Genomic DNA, 20,241 nt, shown 5'->3' with positions numbered 1-20,241 from the left:
ACATTCTCCAGCATGACCGGTTTGGCGGTGGGTCAGTCATGGTGTGGGGTGGCATTTCTTTGGGGGGCCGCACAGCCCTCCATGTGCTCGCCAGAGGTAGCCTGACTGCCATTAGGTACCGAGATGAGATCCTCAGACCCCTTGTGAGACCATATGCTGGTGCGGTTGGCCCTGGGTTCCTCCTAATGCAAGACAATGCTAGACCTCATGTGGCTGGAGTGTCAGCAGTTCCTGCAAGAGGAAGGCATTGATGCTATGGACTGGCCTGCCCGTTCCCCTGACCTGAATCCAATTGAGCACATCTGGGACATCATGTCTCGCTCCATCCACCAGCGCCACGTTGCACCACAGACTGTCCAGGAGTTGGCGGATGCTTTAGTCCAGGTCTGGAAGGAGAGACCTCAGGAGACCATCCGCCACCTCATCAGGAGCATGCCCAGGCGTTGTAGGGAGGTCATACAGGCACGTAGAGGCCACACACACTTCTGAGCCTCCTTTTGACTTGTTTTAAGGACATTACATCAACGTTGGATTAGCCTGTAGTGTGGTTTTCCACTTTTTAATTTTGAGTGTGACTCCAAATGCAGCGCTCCATGGGTTGATAAGTTTGATTTCCATTGATAATTTTTGTGTGATTTTGTTGTCAGCACATTCCATAATGTGACTGACTGGTGTTGGTTCTTCCTCTCCAGGCGTTTGCCAGTAAGATCACTGGGATGCTGCTGGAGCTCTCCCCAGCCCAGCTGCTGTTGCTCCTGGCCAGTGAGGACTCTCTCAGGGCCAGGGTGGAGGAGGCCATGGAGCTGCTCATTGCACATGGAAGGTATAGTACAGTGTCCTATTCACCACTCTATCATTTTGTTCTCAAAATGGCACCCTACTCACAGTGCACTACTTTTGACCAGTGCCCCAAATGCTATATAGGGGAATACGGTTCCATTTGGGACACTTCGTCAACCTACACAATTTCAAGGATGCCCTCTTGCCCAGGTCTCCCTTGTGAAAGTGTTTTTATTTATTTTTTACCTCCAATAGGACAACCTGGTTTGATTAAAAAATAAAGGATACACTGACTAAAACCCCTCTCCTTCCACAGGGAAAATGGTGCTGACAGCATACTGGACCTGGGTCTCCTGGAGGCTCCTGAGAAAGCACAGGTAAGCTTCAGCTCTCCATCTCCGGTCCCAGCATGCCCCAGCTCTGTGGTCCAGGAACACAAGTCATTAGACATGTCTGAAAGAAAGTTCTATGAAGAATAAAAGGAATGTGGCAATCAGCCTCATGACATTAATTTACTGGTTAGATTTCTCTGAATGTGGCTGTTTTTAGAGGTTTACTATAACATAATACAAATATTCACCTCATGATCATGCACTGATATTATGCTGTAAGAGGGTATATAGGAGACTGTTTAATGTCAACATTTCAGCCTTAGCAACCTTTCTCAAGACCAGTCACTTATATTTTACTGGGTGGCACTGATTTTCATTATTTTACACTGTATTAACAATAGAATTAGTCAATTATTGTCAATTGCAAGTGCCTCATTATCCTGGTTGTAGCAGCAGGAGAACCGTAAGCGTCATGGCTCCACCCGCAGTGTGGTGGACATGGAGCTGGACGACCCTGAAGACGGAGATGACAACGCTCCCCTGTTCTACCAGCCCGGGAAGAGAGGCTTCTACTCTCCCCGACCCGGCAAGAACACGGAGGCCAGGCTCAACTGCTTCAGGAACATCGGCAGGTAAGTCCTAGCATCCCATTCCCTTTATAGTGCAACCAGGACCCATAGGAAACAGGGGGCCATCTGGAGTGCAGACAATATTTACTTGTATTCAGGGATAAAACAACGAAATTACAATTATATGTAGCCTACCTCAATTTCCAAGTATTTAAAAAAAAGATATAATAATAATAATAATAATATATTTTTTTCTTCTCCAGAATACTAGGGCTGTGTCTGCTGCAGAATGAGCTCTGTCCAATTACTTTGAACAGACATGTCATCAAGGTGCTGCTTGGCAGAAAGGTAATGAGTTCCACTGTTATATGGGCACTGTTGTACACTGCTATATGAAAACTGCTAAATCTGGACTTGTACACGGATCGAGTTCTCATCAGTATGTGTGTCTGTGAGCAGGTGAACTGGCATGACTTTGCCTTCTTTGACCCGGTAATGTACGAGAGCCTGCGGCAGTTGATCCGTCACTCTCAGGCTGGAGAGGCAGACGCTGTGTTTGCAGCCATGGACCTGGCCTTTGCCATAGACTTGTGTAAGGAGGAAGGGGCTGGACAGGTAAAGAGAACTCACGGGGAGAATGTTTCACATAGTCAACTCAGGATGTTCAATTGGGATGCATTTTCAGTCCCAATTTTTATTTCCATTTCGTTATATTTTTTAAATTGCCTCTGACTGCATGCTCTGGTTTTAATGTCACAACTGGCATTTCACTGTACTTGTGCATGCGACATTTGAAACTGCGAAGTTTTGCATTTATCAGGAGTTTACTGTTTTTTTTAAAACCCTTCTATTCTGCTGTCTAATTGTGACAGCGAATGTTATGAAGCATCACATTACATTATTAACATGTCTGTTATCCATGGCTATATCAGGTGGAGCTGCTGTCAGGTGGGGTCAACATGCCTGTGACTCCTCTCAACGTTTACGAATATGTGAGAAAGTACGCCGAACACAGGATGCTTGTGGTTGCCGAGCAACCTCTTCATGTGAGTTGTACAGTAATGTCTCATGTGGCACTGTATACAAGTGAATTACCATTTTCTATAATAAGGGGAACCAAAGTGGGACATTCTGTATTGCGTTAGGTCTAAAGTTAGCCGGGTCCCAGATCTGTTTTTAGTTTTGGCATGACATTGGCCATAAGAGTTTCCAAAACAGAAAATTGGACACCAGTCCAGTCTAAAGATGGAGAAGGGATAAACCTAGATGTGTACAGAGACCATTTTGTAGTATGTACATGTATGTACATGTATGTGAGATAAATACCTTGTTCTCTCTCAGCTAATAAGAAAGGGAGGGGTGTGTACTGTAATGTTGACGTTTAATGTTAATACTGTTTTGTGTCTCTCAGGCAATGAGGAAGGGTCTGTTGGATGTCCTTCCTAAGAACGCCCTGGAGGACTTGACAGCTGAGGACTTCAGGCTGCTGGTCAATGGCTGTGGAGAGGTCAACGTGCAGATGCTCATCAGCTTCACTTCCTTCAATGATGAATCTGGTACAAAGACCTTGGCCCGTATTCACAAAGAATCTCAGAGTATGAGTGCTGATGTAGGATCAGTTTTGCCTTTTTGATCACAATGAATAAGATTATATGGACAGGGAGACCTGATCCTAGAACTGTGAAACCTGGATCTTTTTAGTTTTCCTTTGGTTATTGATCCCTCGCCCTTACACTTTTTTCAGCTATGCAGTTGGAAGTCTTGTAACAAAAAGTTTGTACTTTTACATGACTTAAATGTGTTTGAGTTTATGGTTGATGATTGAGTCACTTACTTTTGTTATCCTACTCTGAATCTCAACAGGGGAAAATGCTGATAAGTTGTTGCAGTTCAAACGCTGGTTTTGGTCCATTGTGGAGAAGATGAGCATGACTGAGAGGCAAGATCTGGTAAGAAATTATTTTCACTACCTGATGCAGTCCCAGTTTATTACATGTAATTTTTATCTGTACAATCTGTAATATAAATTCCAATACAATCTGATTCCTCTCCCTCTCTGCAGGTGTACTTCTGGACCTCCAGTCCATCTCTGCCAGCCAGTGAGGAAGGCTTCCAGCCCATGCCCTCCATCACCATCAGGCCTCCGGATGACCAGCACCTGCCCACGGCCAACACCTGCATCTCGCGTCTCTACGTGCCACTCTACTCCTCCAAACAGATTCTAAAACAGAAACTCTTACTAGCCATTAAGACCAAGAACTTTGGTTTTGTGTAGAGGTTGACAAACATGTTTACCTGTTGTGTAATATTTACCTAGTTCCATTTTTGTAGATTTGTTTTTTGTCTATACAATTTTATGGAAATCGAAGAAAATACAAAAATGCTGTCGCTCCCCTGGCGGTTATTTTGTTTGTGTTGTGAACACAGACGGCTTGTTCTTATTTTATTTTATTCTTTTTTTAGTTCTGAAGGTAATATACATTCCTGCATTGGCTTTGTAAAGTTGAAGCCCTCTGCTCTATTGGCTTAAACCTTTTACTTCCCAGGAATTTGGCTCGACAGCAAACTGTGCCGAAGCTCAGCCAAAGAGGACCGCAGTAGAAGTATTTAAAAAGTAAAAGTATAATAAATAAAAAAAAAACACTGTGATTATGATTTTGTTCCTTGCCCTAAACAGAATACTTACTATCACTGACAGTTTGCTGCTGCCTTGGTGGAAAGTTATTATTTTTCTTGTATAAGGGGAGTAGGGAATTTCAAAATAAACTTGGATGCAAATTATCTTTTTAGTCTCTTGATTGTTGTAGAATGTATTTCTGAATATGGTTTAAATCGATGCCCTCACAATAAGTGCTAGGCATGCTGATAACCTGGCTTTGAGAATTTGACTGCAAAGATTTAGAATGTGCAAATACATCCAAGCATACAATACAACAGGCCACAAATTCCACTTTTCCAGGTGGACAGTTATGTTTCAGTTTGGTTCAAGATATGTGATTCACCGTTGAGCATAGCTTTAAATCAAATATACTGATAACTAACCCCAATTAATATTGTTCTAGTCCAGGACCACCATTTTCGTCTGTATGAGGAAAATCGTCATGACTTCAGAGGGACTCCTCCTTCCGTGACTTTGCACCAATCGTAGAGCGGGATGCTGCTAAGCACTGCCTTTTTTTCTGTTGCTCCTTAAAGTCAACCTTGCTTTATCAGTGGGCAAGAAACCGGTACATCAGTCATACGAGCTGGACAAATAGCTAGCTATACGAGGCTAACCCATTTTGACGGACTCAAATGTTACATGAGTGACAGCTAGCTAACGCGTTAGCGGCTAGGTGGCTGACAAGCTAGCGATGATCGTGGTTTTATTGTTTGCCCTGTCAAAACCGTTATTTTTAGCCGGCTAACGTTACCTTTTGCATATTCTGTCAATCATCGAGATCAACTCAAATGGCAGAGAACTGGCAGGACGCGACCTGTCAACAGGTCAAGTTGATAGCAGGTCGCCTGAATGAGCTTCTTTCCACTGGCCTAGACCTCTTGCACTCAGAACTCGGGGTGGATTTTGGAGTGAAGCCCGAGATTCCGCCATGGTTGATCTTCTTAGCAGCGTGCATTGGGCTCGTGCTAATGGTGGCTATGTGGGCCTCCGCATGTCGCAGGCTCTTCAAGAAGCGACCGACCATAGTTGAAATTGAGACCGTTGAAAGCACTAAACCAGCTTCTATCAAGGTGGCAAAAACAGAGGAACCGAAAAAAGCGAAAAGGAAAACTACAGAAAAGGTAACGTTTTCAATGTTTGCTTACTAGCTAATTTTGACAGCTCTATCACAGTAGCTAGCTAGTAGTAGCCGACATTAGCATGATTAGGCTAGCTAGATTAACGTTAACGTGTCACATGAGCCAAACTAATATTTGTTTTTAAATTCAGCCTTGTCTTTTCTTTTGCCCCACAGAAATCACAGCCAAATGGTAGTGTAGTTGCTGAGCTACAAGAGGACGTCAGAGTGACTGAAGACAACCTGCCAGTAGTGCCACATCATTCTCCTCAAATCAAGACAGAAAAGGCTTCTGAGGTAGGCCTAATGTTGCTTGTTGAGGCAAATGCTTGTATGCTATCCTGGGAGACTGTAGTGAAAGTTGAATCTGTATACAAAACAAATTCCTTTGTATGCAAAATAATTTCAGATCTGCTTGGTTATAGCTAGCTACATTATATCCTAACTTCTGCACTAAACATGCCTTGAAGATGAGAACCGGCCTTATGGCGTTTGTAGTGGAGTTTTACTAGTGATGATGTGGCTTTTAGACTAGAGGCCTGCCTCCCTTCGGACGCCTACTGTCCTGTGGCGTGCGGTGTCTGGTTGCCAGATATTAATTTGCAGATGTAGCAAATCCTAAAGGATGGGACAGATGGCTTCCTTACCTAGCTAGTGTCAAATGTGTCTCCTCCATGATCAAATACAGCTCTCAACCCAGTTGACTGTCAGTTAATACTCTTTATAGTTGTTTTTGGCATCAATCTGCTTTGAGGGGCTGACACTTAAAATGTAATACTTTTTATTTGATTTATAGCATTTGAGATTGTAAGGACTGTATAGCCTATAAATTACATGTCAAAAGGCTCTTGGTAGACAGATTTGTGATTTCATATGTATATATTTATTTTAGAACGAGCTTGACAGTGTTGACTTGATTGACTTTAATAACATAAATAACATAATAACATGTTCTAATGGTGCAGGGGGTGATGAGTCTGGTACCACTTTCCCTTTCTTTTGCCTTGTAGCATTAATCCACCATGTTGAATTCTATATGTTTAGGTAAAGAAGACCAAGAAGAAGCAGAAACAGGCAGTAAAGGAGGCTAAGACTGCTTCTTCTCATGGCAAGGAATCAGAGGAAGGTATGCCATAAAGCACCACCACTAATATCACCAAGTGTTTCAATCGTTTGTGCCTAGCAAAGCACAGTGGGGGCTTACATTTACAGATAAATATTACGTCCTTGCAGAGAAATTGAAATTATTCATATTTTAATGTGTTAGATGAAATCAATCATTCATGCATTCATAGACTATTTGACCAGGATTTTCTTTTTTGGGGGGGTGTGCACTGCCCTAGGATCAGCGTTCTCCCTTTCTAAACTTTCCTTAACGTTAGAATTATTCCACAAGACTGAGGATGGATCAGCTCCAAGACAGATCACCTATGGTTACAAATATTGAGGCAGCTTATTCTAACGCTTACCCTATAATAATGCACTAAATTCAGATTGTGCACGTTACACATGAAATATATAGAAACATGTATCGGTAGCTTACAAATAGTGTGAACTCAATTGCATTAACATGAAATTGATTTCCATATCATTAAAATATATACAGTTGAAGTCGGAAGTTTACATACACCTTTGCCAAATTAATTTCAAATCAGTTTTTCACAATTCCTGACATTTAATCCTAGTAAAAAAATCCCTGTTTTAGGTCAGTTAGGATCACCACTTTATTTTAAGAATGTGAAATGTCAGAAAAATAGTAGAATTATTTCAGCTTTTATTTCATCACATTCCCAGTGGGTCAGAGTTTACATGCACTCAATCGGTATTTGGTAGCATTGCCTTTAAATAGTTTAACTTGGGTCAAACATTTCGGGTAGCCTTCCACAAGCTTCCCACAATAAGTTAGGTGGATTTTGGCCCATTCCTTCTGAGAGAGCTGGTGTAACTGAGTCAAGTTTGTAGACCTCCTTACTCGCACACGCTTTTTCAGTTCTGCCCACACATTCTCTATAGGATTGAGGTCAGGGCTTTGTGATGGCCACTCCAATGCCTTGACTTTGTTGTCCTTAACCTGTTGAGTGTAGGGGGCAGTATTTTGATGTTTGGATGAAAAACGTACCCAAATGAAATTGCCTATTTCTCAAGCCCAGAATCTAGAATATGCATATAATTGTCAGATTAGGATAGAAAACACTAAAGTTTCCAAAACGGTCAAAATATTGTCTGTGAGTATAACAGAACTGATATTGCAGGCAAAAACCTGAGGAAAATCCAACCAGGAAGTGCCTAAGAGAAACAAATCTCCCTGTTCCATTGCATGCCTTCTCTCCAGTTAAATGGATATCAACCCGATTCCTGTCCACATGGTGTGAACAGTCTTTAGACATAGTTTCAGGCTTTTATTCTGAAAAATAAGCGAGAACAATCACATGTGTCAGTGGATGGCTGGGTGCCAGCAGAGTTTTGCATGCGCAACAGCTTGGAGCAGACATTGTCTCTCTCTCTCTCCTATTGAAAAAGCTAGGGTCCGGTTGAAATATTATCGATTATTTATTGTAAAAACAACCTGAGGATTGATTATAAAAAACGTTTGACATGTTTCTACGAACTTTACGGATACTATTTGGAATTTTAGTCTGCCTGTCATGACCTGCACGAGCCTGTGGATTTCTGAACAAAACGCGCCAACCAAATGGAGGTTTTTGGATATAAAAATAATCTTTATCGAATAAAAGGAACATTTATTGTGTAACTGGGAGTCTTGTGAGTGCAAACTTCCGAAGATCATCAAAGGTAAGCGATTCATTTTTAGTTGAGATGTTGCTTCAGTATCTCCACATAATTTTCCTCATGATGCCATCTTTTTTTGTGAAGTGCACCAGTCCCTCCTGCAGCAAAGCACCCCCACATCATGATGCTGCCACCCCCTTGCTTCACGGTTGGGATGGTGTTCTTCGGCTTGCAAGCATCCCCTTTTTCCTCCAAACATAACGTTGGTCATTATGGCCAAACAGTTCTGTTTTTGTTTCATCAGACCAGAGAACATTTCTCAAAAAAGTACGATCTTTGTCCCCATGTGCAGTTGCAAACTGTAGTCTGGCTTTTTTATGGTGGTAATTGGAGCAGTGGTTGCTTCCTTGCTGGGCGGCCTTTCAGATTATGACGATTTTGGACTCGTTTTACTGTGGATATAGATACAGTGCCTTGCGAAAGTATTCGACCCTCTTGAACTTTGCGACCTTTTGCCACATTTCAGGCTTCAAACATAAAGATATAAAACTGTATTTTTTTGTGAAGAATCAACAACAAGTGGGACACAATCATGAAGTGGAACAACATTTATTGGATATTTCAAACTTTTTTTAACTAATCAAAAACTGAAATATTGGGCGTGCAAAATTATTCAGCCCCTTTACTTTCAGTGCAGCAAACTCTCTCCAGAAGCTCAGTGAGGATCTCTGAATGATCCAATGTTGACCTAAATGACTAATGATGATAAATACAATCCACCTGTGTGTAATCAAGTCTCCGTATAAATGCACCTGCACTGTGATAGTCTCAGAGGTCCGTTAAAAGCGCAGAGAGCATCATGAAGAACAAGGAACACACCAGGCAGGTCCGAGATACTGTTGTGAAGAAGTTTAAAGCCGTATTTGGATACAAAAAGATTTCCCAGGCGAATACTTTCGCCAGGCACTGTACTTTTTTACCCGTTTCCTCCAGCATCTTCACAAGGTCCTTTGCTGCTGTTCTGGGATTGATTTGCACTTTTCGCACCAAATTATGTTCATCTCTAGGAGACAGAACACGTCTCCTTCCTGAGCGGTATGACGGCTGCGTGGTCCCATGGTGTTTAAACTTGCGTACTATCGTTTGTACAGATGAACGTGGTACCTTCAGGCATTTGGAAATTGCTCCCAATGATGAACCAGACTTGTGGAGGTCTACAATTTTTTTTATGAGATCTTTGCTGATTACTTTTGATTTTCCCATGATGTCAAGCAAAGAGGCACTGAGTTTGAAGGTAGGCCTTGAAATACATCCACATGCACACCTCCAATTGACTCAAATTATGTCAATTAGCCTATCAAAAGTTTCTAAAGCCATGATGTCATTTTCTGGAATTTTCCAAGCTGTTTAAAGGCACAGTCAATTTAGTGTATGTAAACTTCTGACCCACTGGCATTGTGATACACTGAATTATAAGTGAGTGGTCTGAGGCAGTTGTTAAATAACAAGTATTTTCAAGAGCAACTTTAGATATGATGGTTTTGGGAAACAGCTCGGAGATGTAACGGTGTTCCTAAGAAGGATCTAACGATGAACATAGTCTTGATGGTTTTGGGAAACCGGACTCAAAGCCTTGACATTCTCACAGTGGATTTGAACACGAGATGTAGGCCTATTTAACTTCCTCCCACTAACCTTCCATGTCTATCAGTATCAGGCACCTGGGAGACCAAGATCAGTAACAAGGAGAAGCGTGAGCAGCGCCGTAAAGACAAGACCTCCGGTGACGGCTCAGGGAGCCCTGGAGGAGTGGATCCTCTGCCTAGTACTCCTCCCACCGAGTCAACCAAGGCCAGCCCCAAAGCTGCATCCCCTGGGTCTGTCTCTGAGAAGAAGGAAAAGAAGAAGAAAGGTAAAGCTAGCTTGTCTATCTCCTTATGGTATACCTCTCTGCTGGCAAAAGGCTGCAGCTGAGCAGGCCTGAGCTTGGTTAAAGACTCACACACTTTCACAAACTTTCTGTAAACACCCGTGGTGTAAAAAATACTTTAAATTACTACTTAAGTAGTTTTTGGGGGTATCTGTACTTTACTTTACTATTTATATTTTTGACTACTTTTACTTCACTACGTTAAGAAAATATTGTACTTTTTACATTTTCCTTGACACCCAAAAGTACTCGTTACATTTTGAATGCTTAGCAGGACAGGACAATTGTCAAATTCACACACTTATCAACCGAACATCCCTGGTCATCCCTACTGCCTCTGATCTGGCGGACTCACTAAACACGCATGCTTTGTTTGTAACTTATGTCTTAGTGTTGGAGTGTTCCTGGCTTTCTGTAAATAAAAAAAAAACAAGAAAATGGTGCCATCTGGTTTGCTTAATATAAGGAATTTATACTTTCATTTTCACTTAAGTATATTTTAAACCAAATACTTTTAGACGTTTACTCAAGTAGAATTTTACTGGGTGATTTTTACTTGAGTCATTTCTTTTAATTTATCTTTACTTTCACTCAAGTATGGCAGTTGACCAGGTGGACAGCTAAGGTACTTTTTCCACCACTGGTAAACAGACTAATTTGGCATCCAGGGAGACTGCTACTCTGTCTTCTCCTGTTATTGAGTTCTGCTGGTTCCCTGTTGGTCAGACCTTCTGTAAGTACATACCCTGGAGGACTCTGAGCCCAGAGAGAGAGGTGCTGCTTGTCAACTGCTCTGTTAGCCTAGAATCCAAACTGACATGTGTTTTCCCACTGAAACAATAGAGAAACTGAGCATATCAGTTTGGATTCCAGGCTACTGCTCTTTTTGTGTTGACCTGCTCTCCCTTTGCAAATAGGAAATATAAATGTATATGGAAATATAGCTACAGCCTTGCCTTCAAACAACACTTATTTCCCAAGGAGAATCCTCCAAAACCAAAGCTGAGAAAGCAGATGCTGTCGCTGCTGTTGCTGTAGTCAGACCTCAAGGTAAAAAATACACATTCATTAAAATTAGCATCTGATTAAGGGTTAGGAGAGAAGTTCATGAAAGGGAGAAATCAAATCATGTCCCATTTTAAGAAAACAAATTAGCTACATTCTCTTACTTGTACAGTACTTGGTTGGAGTCATTTTCTTTGACAAACTATTTAAAGTGGTGCCAATGTGTGGATGTTCTTGAAGGTTGTTAAATGTGTGTGTGTTGGTGTCAGCTATCAGCAGTGAGGAGGCTCCGGTAGTGACTGAAGAACGGCCTGACCTGGCTGTGACAGCCCAAGAGGCCCCAGCCCTTACCATTTTTCCTGATGAGGGGCACTGGACCACTCCTGAGAGCAACCAAGACACCGCTGTCTGGGGGCAGGAGACTGAAGGTAATGATAGTAGTAATATTTCCCTGGAGTATGCACGGCATATATACAGTTGTGGCCAAAAGTTTTGAGAATGACACAAATATAAATTTCCACAAAGTTTGCTGCTTCAGTGTCTTTAGATATTTTTGTCAGATGTTACTATGGAAAACTGAAGTGTAATTACAAGCATTTCATAAGTGTCAAAGGCTTTTATTGACAATTACATGAAGTTGATGCAAAGACTCAATATTTGCAGTGTTGACCCTTCATTTTCAAGACCTCTGTCAATTAACTTCTGGGCCACATCTTGACTGATGGCAGACCATTCTTGCATAATCAATGCTTGGAGTTTGTCAGAATTTGTGGGTTTTTGTTTGTCCATCCGCTTCTTGAGGATTGACCACAAGTTCTCAATGGGATTAAGGTCTGGGGATTTTCCTGACCATGGACCCAAAATAGCGACGTTTTGTTCCCCGAGCCACTTAGTTATCACTTTTTCCTTATGGCAAGGTGCTCCATCATGCTGGAAAAGGCATTGTTCGTCACCAAAGTTGCTCTCGGAGGATGTGTTGGTACCATTCTTTATTCATGGCTGTGTTCTTAGACAAAATTGTGAGTGAGCCCACTCCCTTGGCTAAGAAGCAACCCCACACATGAATGGTCTCAGGATGCTTTACTGTTGGCATGACACAGGACTGATGGTATTTAATTGCAATTCATCTGATCACTCTTCATAACATTCTGGAGTATATGCAAATTGCCATCATACAAACTGAGGCAGTAGACTTTGTTGAAATTCATATTTGTGTCATTCTCATAACTTTTGTCCACGTCTATACATATAATCAAATCAAACTTTATTAGTCATATGCAGGGGATACAGAAAAGTTTACACAGTACAATTACATTTTTACTGGCAGGAGTTTTTTTCACTGAGGTTTGCTTTTGCGATGTGTTATTAGGAGGATGCACTGTCAATGATGCGGGGATAACATCAGGTAATGGAGTGAATGTTCGTTGTATACTCCTGGTGTAGGATCACCTTTTGGCCTCTAGATGGCATGGTTTACAGTACAGACAAGTATACTGCCCTAAAAAGGCAAAATGCACAAACTATGAATTTGGTCAAAATATTTGATCTGTTGTAATGGCCAGGTATATTATCTGATTAATATGGTATTTAGCTTCCTGACACAAGAACAAGCCAGTTAATCAGAGTATATCATGGAGTATCAGAAATTGCGGTCTGTCTAGACAGAAAAAGACAAGTCAGATTTTGCAGTAAAAAAAATACTTAGTTACTGCTTTTGCCTTTGTAGGGCAGTATAGATATTTAATCAGATTGTATAATATGAAAAAAATGATCTATTAAAACGATTTAAAAAAATCATATGGCAATATTAGTTTGAGTGTATTGATGATAGTCCGCCATGAAGCCAAGTTGATGTGTGCTCGGTCTAAAAACAATTGTGCTTTCACCCATTAGCTGTTAGGTGTTCAAGGAATTAGGTGTTAGGAATTAGCTGTTAGGTGTTCAAAGGTTAGGGGGTGGGATGACCTGAAATTCTGCTTTCACAAAATGTTATGTTTTCAAATTAAACACACTACCTTGCTCTTGTTAAAGCTTTTAGACGTGATTTGTTTTTAGAACCCCAGCTGCTATGTCCCAGCCCGCCTAAGCCCCAAGTGGAAGACGAGTGGTCTGGTCTGAGTAAGTAAAACAACTTTACACTGGCAATAAAAGTCATATAGCAGGGATTATATAACCAATTATGTGCCACGACCTGTTCTATCTTGATCACATAATGAGTAGCTATACGGGTTGCAAGGTGGTCTGTAGATCAGTGATTCTGCACAGTCCAACTGTATTGTTGTCAGGAGACTGCTGTAGGAGTGAAAATCATAATCTCTGTCTGAACCATGTGTTTTAAAGGTTGTGTATTTGTGAAGTGTTATAACTAGAGCTTTCCTCTGGATGTGTTTTCAGATGGTGATGGGTCTGCTGCTGCAGCAGACGGGTACTCTGACTGGAATGCCCCAGCGGAGGGGTGGGAGAACTATGGGGAACTCCCTGCTCCAGTACAGGCTGTCCCCCCTGCCCTCGAGGAGCCCCTGCCAGAGACTGTCAAGGTTAGTCGCCAGTTGTGACATCACTTTTTAGGTGCCCCTCACGAGAGGTTTTTAACATCAAGGGCCTGTTCCTGGTTAAATAAATAACATGCTTTATATTTAAATAGTCTAAATATAATCTAGGGAAGTTGAGGAGAGAAAGAAACCATCTCCAGTGATGTTCCTGGTTAAACAGAACATTTCATCATGGAGAGATGTCAGGGATGTAATTTAAATATTGCATTTAAAAACCTCTAACCTTATGCATATGTGAGGATAGACTGACTGGTAGTGTGCACTACATTGTTGAAATGGGACTAGTTTGACAGGAGTGCAACAGTAGCTTACAAAGAGACCATGCTCTATCCTCTACAAGGTTCTGCACGGAGTAGTAGTAGTAGTGATTTGGGGATTTTCGTTTTAAAAGCCTCTGACGAACAAAACTGCACATTTTACATTTCAGGAGCCTTCTCGTGTATAAAAAATATCTGCTGCTTACTGTACGCACTCCCCTTGTTATTATTTAGACTTTTTAAGCTCAAGTTGGGGAAAGGTTGTCAGGTTAAGTTGATTTGGGTTGAGCAGTCTAGATCTGTCAAATATTTAATTTAGTTTTGTACTTTGAATGTTGTTTCACAGCAGGTATCTGATGAAGAGAGAGAAAAGGCGGAGCCTGCCGCTGATGGGACTGGTAAATTGAAAAAGAAGAAAAAGAAGAAGAAGAAGCAAGCTGAAGATGCTGTAGTTACTGGCCAGGTATCACCGTAGACTAAGCACTAACTGGATTCCGCTAACATTATTACGATGTTACTATAGCAATTAGTCTTATTACACAGGAATAGAGAAACTTAATTTAAACTGTTACCATCACTCATTAGAACTATATTGCTGAGTCCCTCATTGAGTCATTGCTACCTGTGATCTTCCTGATTGGTTCAAATTTGGTCTGTCTGTTATTGACAGGAGTCAGAGGAGCCAAGTAAAAAGGTTGTTACTGAGGCCAAGGTGAAGAAGCAGCCAATCAAGGAGCCTGCTGCTCCTACTGTCCAGGCTGTCAACGCTGCTGCTGTGAAGGTTGGTGACACTGTTCTATTGACCTCAATGTCCGCGTCTCAAATGGCACCCTATTCCCTAATAGTGTACTACTTTTGACTTGGGCTCGTAAGGACAATAAAGGAAATAGGGTGCCATTTAGGACACAATTTCTGTCTGTTTAGTGGATCCCTGTTGGCCCAAGAGCACCCCCAGAGGCAGAGGTTCTTTACAGCCTCTTTAATCCCAAGGTTTCTTCCCGCAGGCAAGAGTGGAGCAACCAGTGGTGGTTCAGAACACAGCCCCCATCGCACAAGTGCCACCCCAACCCGCAGAGACAAAGCCTACTGCCAAGCAGAACAGTCTACCTGCTCCAACACATAGTAAGTGTATCAGAACTAAGTGTGAATCACACTGGAGTCTGGTCTAGTGGTAGTGCTGCAGACCCTGGACTACGTATCTCTGCCAGCAGCTGGGGTCCGATCCCTGCATACATCTTACTTCACTTTATACTTTCCTCTATTCTGTATCTCCACTCATTTCTTGCTATACTATGATCACAATAGAAACACATCATTAATATTAAAGAAGGAATAGCTTTACCTTGCCCTCAAACCATTCAGATCTAGACAAATTAGTGGGCTGCTTGGTGTTGTTCCTGGGCAGGGCTGCCATGTTGTGTGAATGATTGGGCCACCAAGCTGCCTGCTCACCTTCTTCCTAACCAGATGTCGTCCCCTAGTTGTGGCAACATGTAGCTATTCATTTCTGGAGACGTAGAAAGCAGCTAGGCCAGGCTATTACTACCAGATGTCCCCTCCCTCTATTCAGTCTGATTGGCTATCCCAGCTCTGAACTAGTGCATCAGCCCTTTTCTTTAATGTATCATTGCAAAATTTCTGTAAATTTCCCAAAATTCTCAGATTTTCCTGAAATCCTATTTAGAAGATTCCTGGAATTAATTTTGGAATAAGAAGGAAGTCCGGGAATCCTCAGAGGGAAAGTTACTGAAATGTTGCAACCCTAAAAACACAAGGCTGTATACAGGCAGGGCTGCAGTTCTCTCTCAGCCTCCACTCAAACTTCACTACACTGTGCATTGTTTCTCAATCCACTCCCCCACGGGGTTGCACCTTTTTGTTACACTCCAGTTAATATCCAAGCTAGAGGTCGACCGATTAATCGGAATGGACGATTAATTAGGGCCGATTTCGGTATTTTTGGACACCAATTATGGCCGATTGCACTCCACGAGGAGACTGCGTGGCAGGCTGACCACCTGTTACGCGAGTGCAGCAAGGAGCCAAGGTAAGTTGCTAGCTAGCATTAAACTTATCTTATAAAAAACAATCAATCTTAACATAATCACTAGTTAACTACACATGGTTGATATTACTAGTTTATCTAGCTTGTCCTGTGTTGCATATAATCTATGCGGTGCCTGTTAATTTATCATCGAACACCGCCTACTTCGCCAAACGTGGGGTGATTTAACAAGCGCATTCGTGAAATTAAAAGCACTGTCGTTGCACCAATGAACCTAACCATAAACATCAATGCCTTTTTTTTAATCAGTACACAAGTATATATTTTTTAAACTGCATATTTAGTTAATATTGCCTGCTAACATGAATTTCTTTTAACGAGGGAAATTGTCACTTCTCTTGCGTTCTGTGCCAGCAGAGTCGGAGTACATGCAGCAGTTTGGTCCGCCTGGCTCGTTGCGAACTGTGTGAAAACCATTTCTTCCTAACAAAGACCGTAATTAATTTGCCAGAATTGTACATAATTATGACATAACATTGAATGTTGTGCAATGTAACAGCAATTTTAGATTTAGGGATGCCACCCGTTCGATAAAATACGGAACGGTTCCGTATTTCACTGAAAGAATAAACATTTTGTTTTTGAAATGATAGTTTCCGGATTTGGCTTAATGACCTAAAGCTTGTATTTCTGTGCTATTATAATTATATCTGATTTGATAGAGCAGTCTGACTGAGCGGTGGTAGGCAGCAGCAGACTCGTAAACATTCATTCAAACAGCACTTTCCTGCATTTGCCAACAGCTCTTCGCTGTGCTTCAAGCATTGAGCTGTTTATGACTTCAAGCCTATGAACTCCTGTGATTAGGCTGGCAATACTATAGTGCCTATAAGAACATCCAATAGTCAAAGGTATATGAAATACAAATGGTATAGAGAGAAGTCCAATAATTCCTATAACTATAACCTAAAACGTCTTACTTGGGAATATTGAAGACTCATGTTAAAAGGAACCAACAGCTTTCCTATGTTCTCATGTTCTGAGCGAGGAACTTAAACGTTAGCTTTTTTCCATGGCACATATTGCACTTTTATTTTCTTCTCCACTTTTTTGCATTATTTAAACCACATTGAACATGTTTAATTATTTATTTGAGACTAAATAGATTTTATTGATGTATTAAATTAAGTTAAAATAAGTGTTCATTCAGTATTGTTGTAATTGTCATTATTACAAATATATACAGTGCCTTGCGAAAGTATTCGGCCCCCTTGAACTTTGTGACCTTTTGCCACATTTCAGGCTTCAAACATAAAGATATAAAACTGTATTTTTTTGTGAAGAATCAACAAGTGGGACACAATCATGAAGTGGAACGACATTTTGGATATTTCAAACTTTTTTAACAAATCAAAAACTGAAAAATTGGGCGTGTAAAATTATTCAGCCCCCTTAAGTTAATACTTTGTAGCGCCACCTTTTGCTGCGATTACAGCTGTAAGTCGCTTGGGGTATGTCTCTATCAGTTTTGCACATCGAGAGACTGAAAGTTTTTCTCATTCCTCCTTGCAAAACAGCTTGAGCTCAGTGAGGTTGGATGGAGAGCATTTGTGAACAGCAGTTTTCAGTTCTTTCCACAGATTCTCGATTGGATTCAGGTCTGGACTTTGACTTGGCCATTCTAACACCTGGATATGTTTATTTTTGAACCATTCCATTGTAGATTTTGCTTTATGTTTTGGATCATTGTCTTGTTGGAAGACAAATCTCCGTCCCAGTCTCAGGTCTTTTGCAGACTACATCAGGTTTTCTTCCAGAATGGTCCTGTATTTGGCTCCATCCATCTTCCCATCAATTTTAACCATCTTCCCTGTCCCTGCTGAAGAAAAGCAGGCCCAAGCCATGATGCTGCCACCACCATGTTTGACAGTGGGGATGGTGTGTTCAGCTGTGTTGCTTTTACGCCAAACATAATGTTTTGCATTGTTGCCAAAAAGTTCAATTTTGGTTTCATCTGACCAGAGCACCTTCTTCCACATGTTTGGTGTGTCTCCCAGGTGGCTTGTGGCAAACTTTAAACAACACTTTTTATGGATATCTTTAAGAAATGGCTTTCTTCCATAAAGGCCAGATTTGTGCAATATACGACTGATTGTTGTCCTATGGACAGAGTCTCCCACCTCAGCTGTAGATCTCTGCAGTTCATCCAGAGTGATCATGGGCCTCTTGGCTGCATCTCTGATCAGTCTTCTCCTTGTATGAGCTGAAAGTTTAGAGGGACGGCCAGGTCTTGGTAGATTTGCAGTGGTCTGATACTCCTTCCATTTCAATATTATTGCTTGCACAGTGCTCCTTGGGATGTTTAAAGCTTGGGAAATCTTTTTGTATCCAAATCCGGCTTTAAACTTCTTCACAACAGTATCTCGGACCTGCCTGGTGTGTTCCTTGTTCTTCATGATGCTCTCTGCGCTTTTAACAGACCTCTGAGACTATCACAGTGCAGGTGCATTTATACGGAGACTTGATTACACACAGGTGGATTGTATTTATCATCATTAGTCATTTAGGTCAACATTGGATCATTCAGAGATCCTCACTGAGCTTCTGGAGAGAGTTTGCTGCACTGAAAGTAAAGGGGCTGAATAATTTTGCACGCCCAATTTTTCAGTTTTTGATTTGTTAAAAAAGTTTGAAATATCCAATAAATGTCGTTCCACTTCATGATTGTGTCCCACTTGTTGTTGATTCTTCACAAAAAAATAGTTTATATCTTTATGTTTGAAGCCTGAAATGTGGCAAAAGGTCGCAAAGTTCAAGGGGGCCGAATACTTTCGCAAGGCACTGTATAATAAATAAATAAAATTGGCCGATTTAATCGCTATCGGCAGTATTTGGTATCGGCGTTAAAAAATCATAATCGGTCGACCTCTAATCCAAGCCCTTGATTGGATGATTTAGGTGGTAGTACTGGGCTGGAACAAAAATGTTCACTCTGGTGATCCTTTTGGAATGGATTCTACACACTTCCTTGTTCTAAAGTCTTATTTGTTTCTTTTATTTTATACAACCTGTGTCTTGTCTTAGGAGTCCTGTATTGTAAGACTTATCTCCCTGTGTTTTTCCCCATAGAAGAGAGCCAGCCTTCCAAACCAGTGATGAAGAAGAAACGGGCAAGAAGAGAAACATGAATTGTAGTCATGAACATGAAGTGTTATGCAAAATACTTTGGATAAAACAGCTGTTCATCCTGTTTGTGCAACATTTAAATACTTGCCCTTTTAAAAAAAAAAATGAAATATCAAACTTCTAAGTTCTGACCGGCCAGCTTCATGTCCAAAATGCAGCCTGGTCAAGCAGACTGGATCTAGATTAACTGCAAAGCTAAATTCTGCGATTCTGATCAATATCGTAGTGTGGACACACACATATGAAAACTGTTTTCCAATTCCAATGAATCTTTCGAACGATCATGTTTGATGATTAGACATCTAGAAAATGACTAATAAATCCTGATTTAATAGGGATTGGGATGTTGTGGCTTTGAGATTAATATTATAGAGGAAGGTTCAGCTGAGTCACGTTAACATTACTGGCCTTTATTCTGCAGTCTTTGTTTGCTGTTTATATCGTTAACCATATTGGTGCAGTGACTCATGCTCAAAAGGTCAAGTCCAACACTATAGGGTCGTGTTCAATAGGACACATGGCAGCAAACCGTTTTGAAAGGGAAAAACTAAATAAGCGATTGCTATCTGACAAGTTCAGGTAGTCCTCCCCGTTTCAGTCCATGTTGTACTGTTTGGTGCCTAATGAACACGACCCAAGGGAATCATGTTTAGCATTTGGATGCAGGTGGTGTTAGTGGTATCTGCTGTACATGGAAAAGAGACATACTTTCAGTTACTTGCTGTTATTTTGACCATCAGTGTTGTGCTCAGATGTGTAGTTGCTTCTACCATTGATGGCTGTGTTGTCCTGTCCACCCGTGGTTGATGATTCAAAAGTCCTTTACCTTTTGTAACCTCTTTGTAATAAAAACGCTTCAAGCCATATGTAAAAAATAATACAAAATAAAGGCCCTTTTCTATATTTGATTTGTCCATTTTGTATTTCTGTTTTTCCTATTAATCAGTTAACTATTTTTCAGTTTTTTTTTTTTAGCAACTGACTGGTGTGTAGTGAAAAGTAATGTTTAGTTCTGCTGTAGACGAGATGGTTTCAAACTGCTTTAATCAATGATGTACTTGTAATGATGCAGTAATCAGGAATACAATTTGATGCCTTAATTGGTTGGGTAATGTA

At 41.1% G+C, this 20,241-nt stretch overlaps 2 protein-coding genes across 32 annotated transcripts in view; both read left to right on the top strand.

Moving 5' to 3' along the window:
- The window catches only part of LOC110485245 (E3 ubiquitin-protein ligase UBR5), a 46,621-nt gene extending 42,159 nt beyond the window's left edge, over positions 1-4,462 (top strand). For 16 of the 23 annotated variants that reach the window (XM_036944001.1, XM_036943930.1, XM_021556416.2 and 13 more), the window contains 9 exons: positions 693-823; positions 1,097-1,157; positions 1,563-1,744; positions 1,945-2,029; positions 2,141-2,296; positions 2,614-2,727; positions 3,093-3,276; positions 3,545-3,630; positions 3,744-4,171. In XM_036944001.1, the coding sequence (XP_036799896.1) occupies positions 693-823; positions 1,097-1,157; positions 1,563-1,744; positions 1,945-2,029; positions 2,141-2,296; positions 2,614-2,727; positions 3,093-3,276; positions 3,545-3,630; positions 3,744-3,956 (1,212 nt within the window). In that variant the 3' untranslated portion in view covers positions 3,957-4,171. Of the gene's footprint in view, positions 1-692; positions 824-1,096; positions 1,158-1,562; positions 1,745-1,944; positions 2,030-2,140; positions 2,297-2,613; positions 2,728-3,092; positions 3,277-3,544; positions 3,631-3,743 lie in introns of all 23 variants that reach the window. The other 7 variants (XM_021556462.2, XM_021556470.2, XM_036944024.1 and 4 more) reach the window with 5 other exon arrangements.
- Positions 4,463-4,871: 409 nt separating this feature from the next.
- LOC110485403 (protein LYRIC) lies at positions 4,872-20,028 on the top strand. 9 transcript variants are annotated; one of them, XM_021556483.2, is made up of 13 exons: positions 4,872-5,464; positions 5,638-5,757; positions 6,505-6,586; positions 9,902-10,102; positions 11,102-11,170; positions 11,395-11,553; positions 12,495-12,530; positions 13,157-13,243; positions 13,520-13,662; positions 14,284-14,397; positions 14,605-14,715; positions 14,939-15,056; positions 19,069-20,028. In XM_021556483.2, the coding sequence occupies exons 1-13, from the start codon at positions 5,132-5,134 to the stop codon at positions 19,125-19,127; spliced, it is 1,632 nt and encodes a 543-aa protein (XP_021412158.2). In that variant the 5' UTR covers positions 4,872-5,131; the 3' UTR covers positions 19,128-20,028. The 9 variants fall into 9 exon arrangements, with proteins under 9 accessions (XP_021412158.2, XP_021412166.2, XP_021412154.2 ...); XM_021556491.2 differs by having other exon boundaries at positions 4,873-5,464; positions 13,181-13,243; XM_021556479.2 differs by having other exon boundaries at positions 4,874-5,464; positions 14,281-14,397.
- Positions 20,029-20,241: the final 213 nt, after the last annotated feature.

The sequence above is a fragment of the Oncorhynchus mykiss genome, chromosome 2, assembly GCF_013265735.2.
Source record: "Oncorhynchus mykiss isolate Arlee chromosome 2, USDA_OmykA_1.1, whole genome shotgun sequence".
NCBI classification, from domain to species: Eukaryota; Metazoa; Chordata; class Actinopteri; order Salmoniformes; family Salmonidae; genus Oncorhynchus; species Oncorhynchus mykiss.
This window is presented reverse-complemented; position numbering and strand designations above follow the sequence as displayed.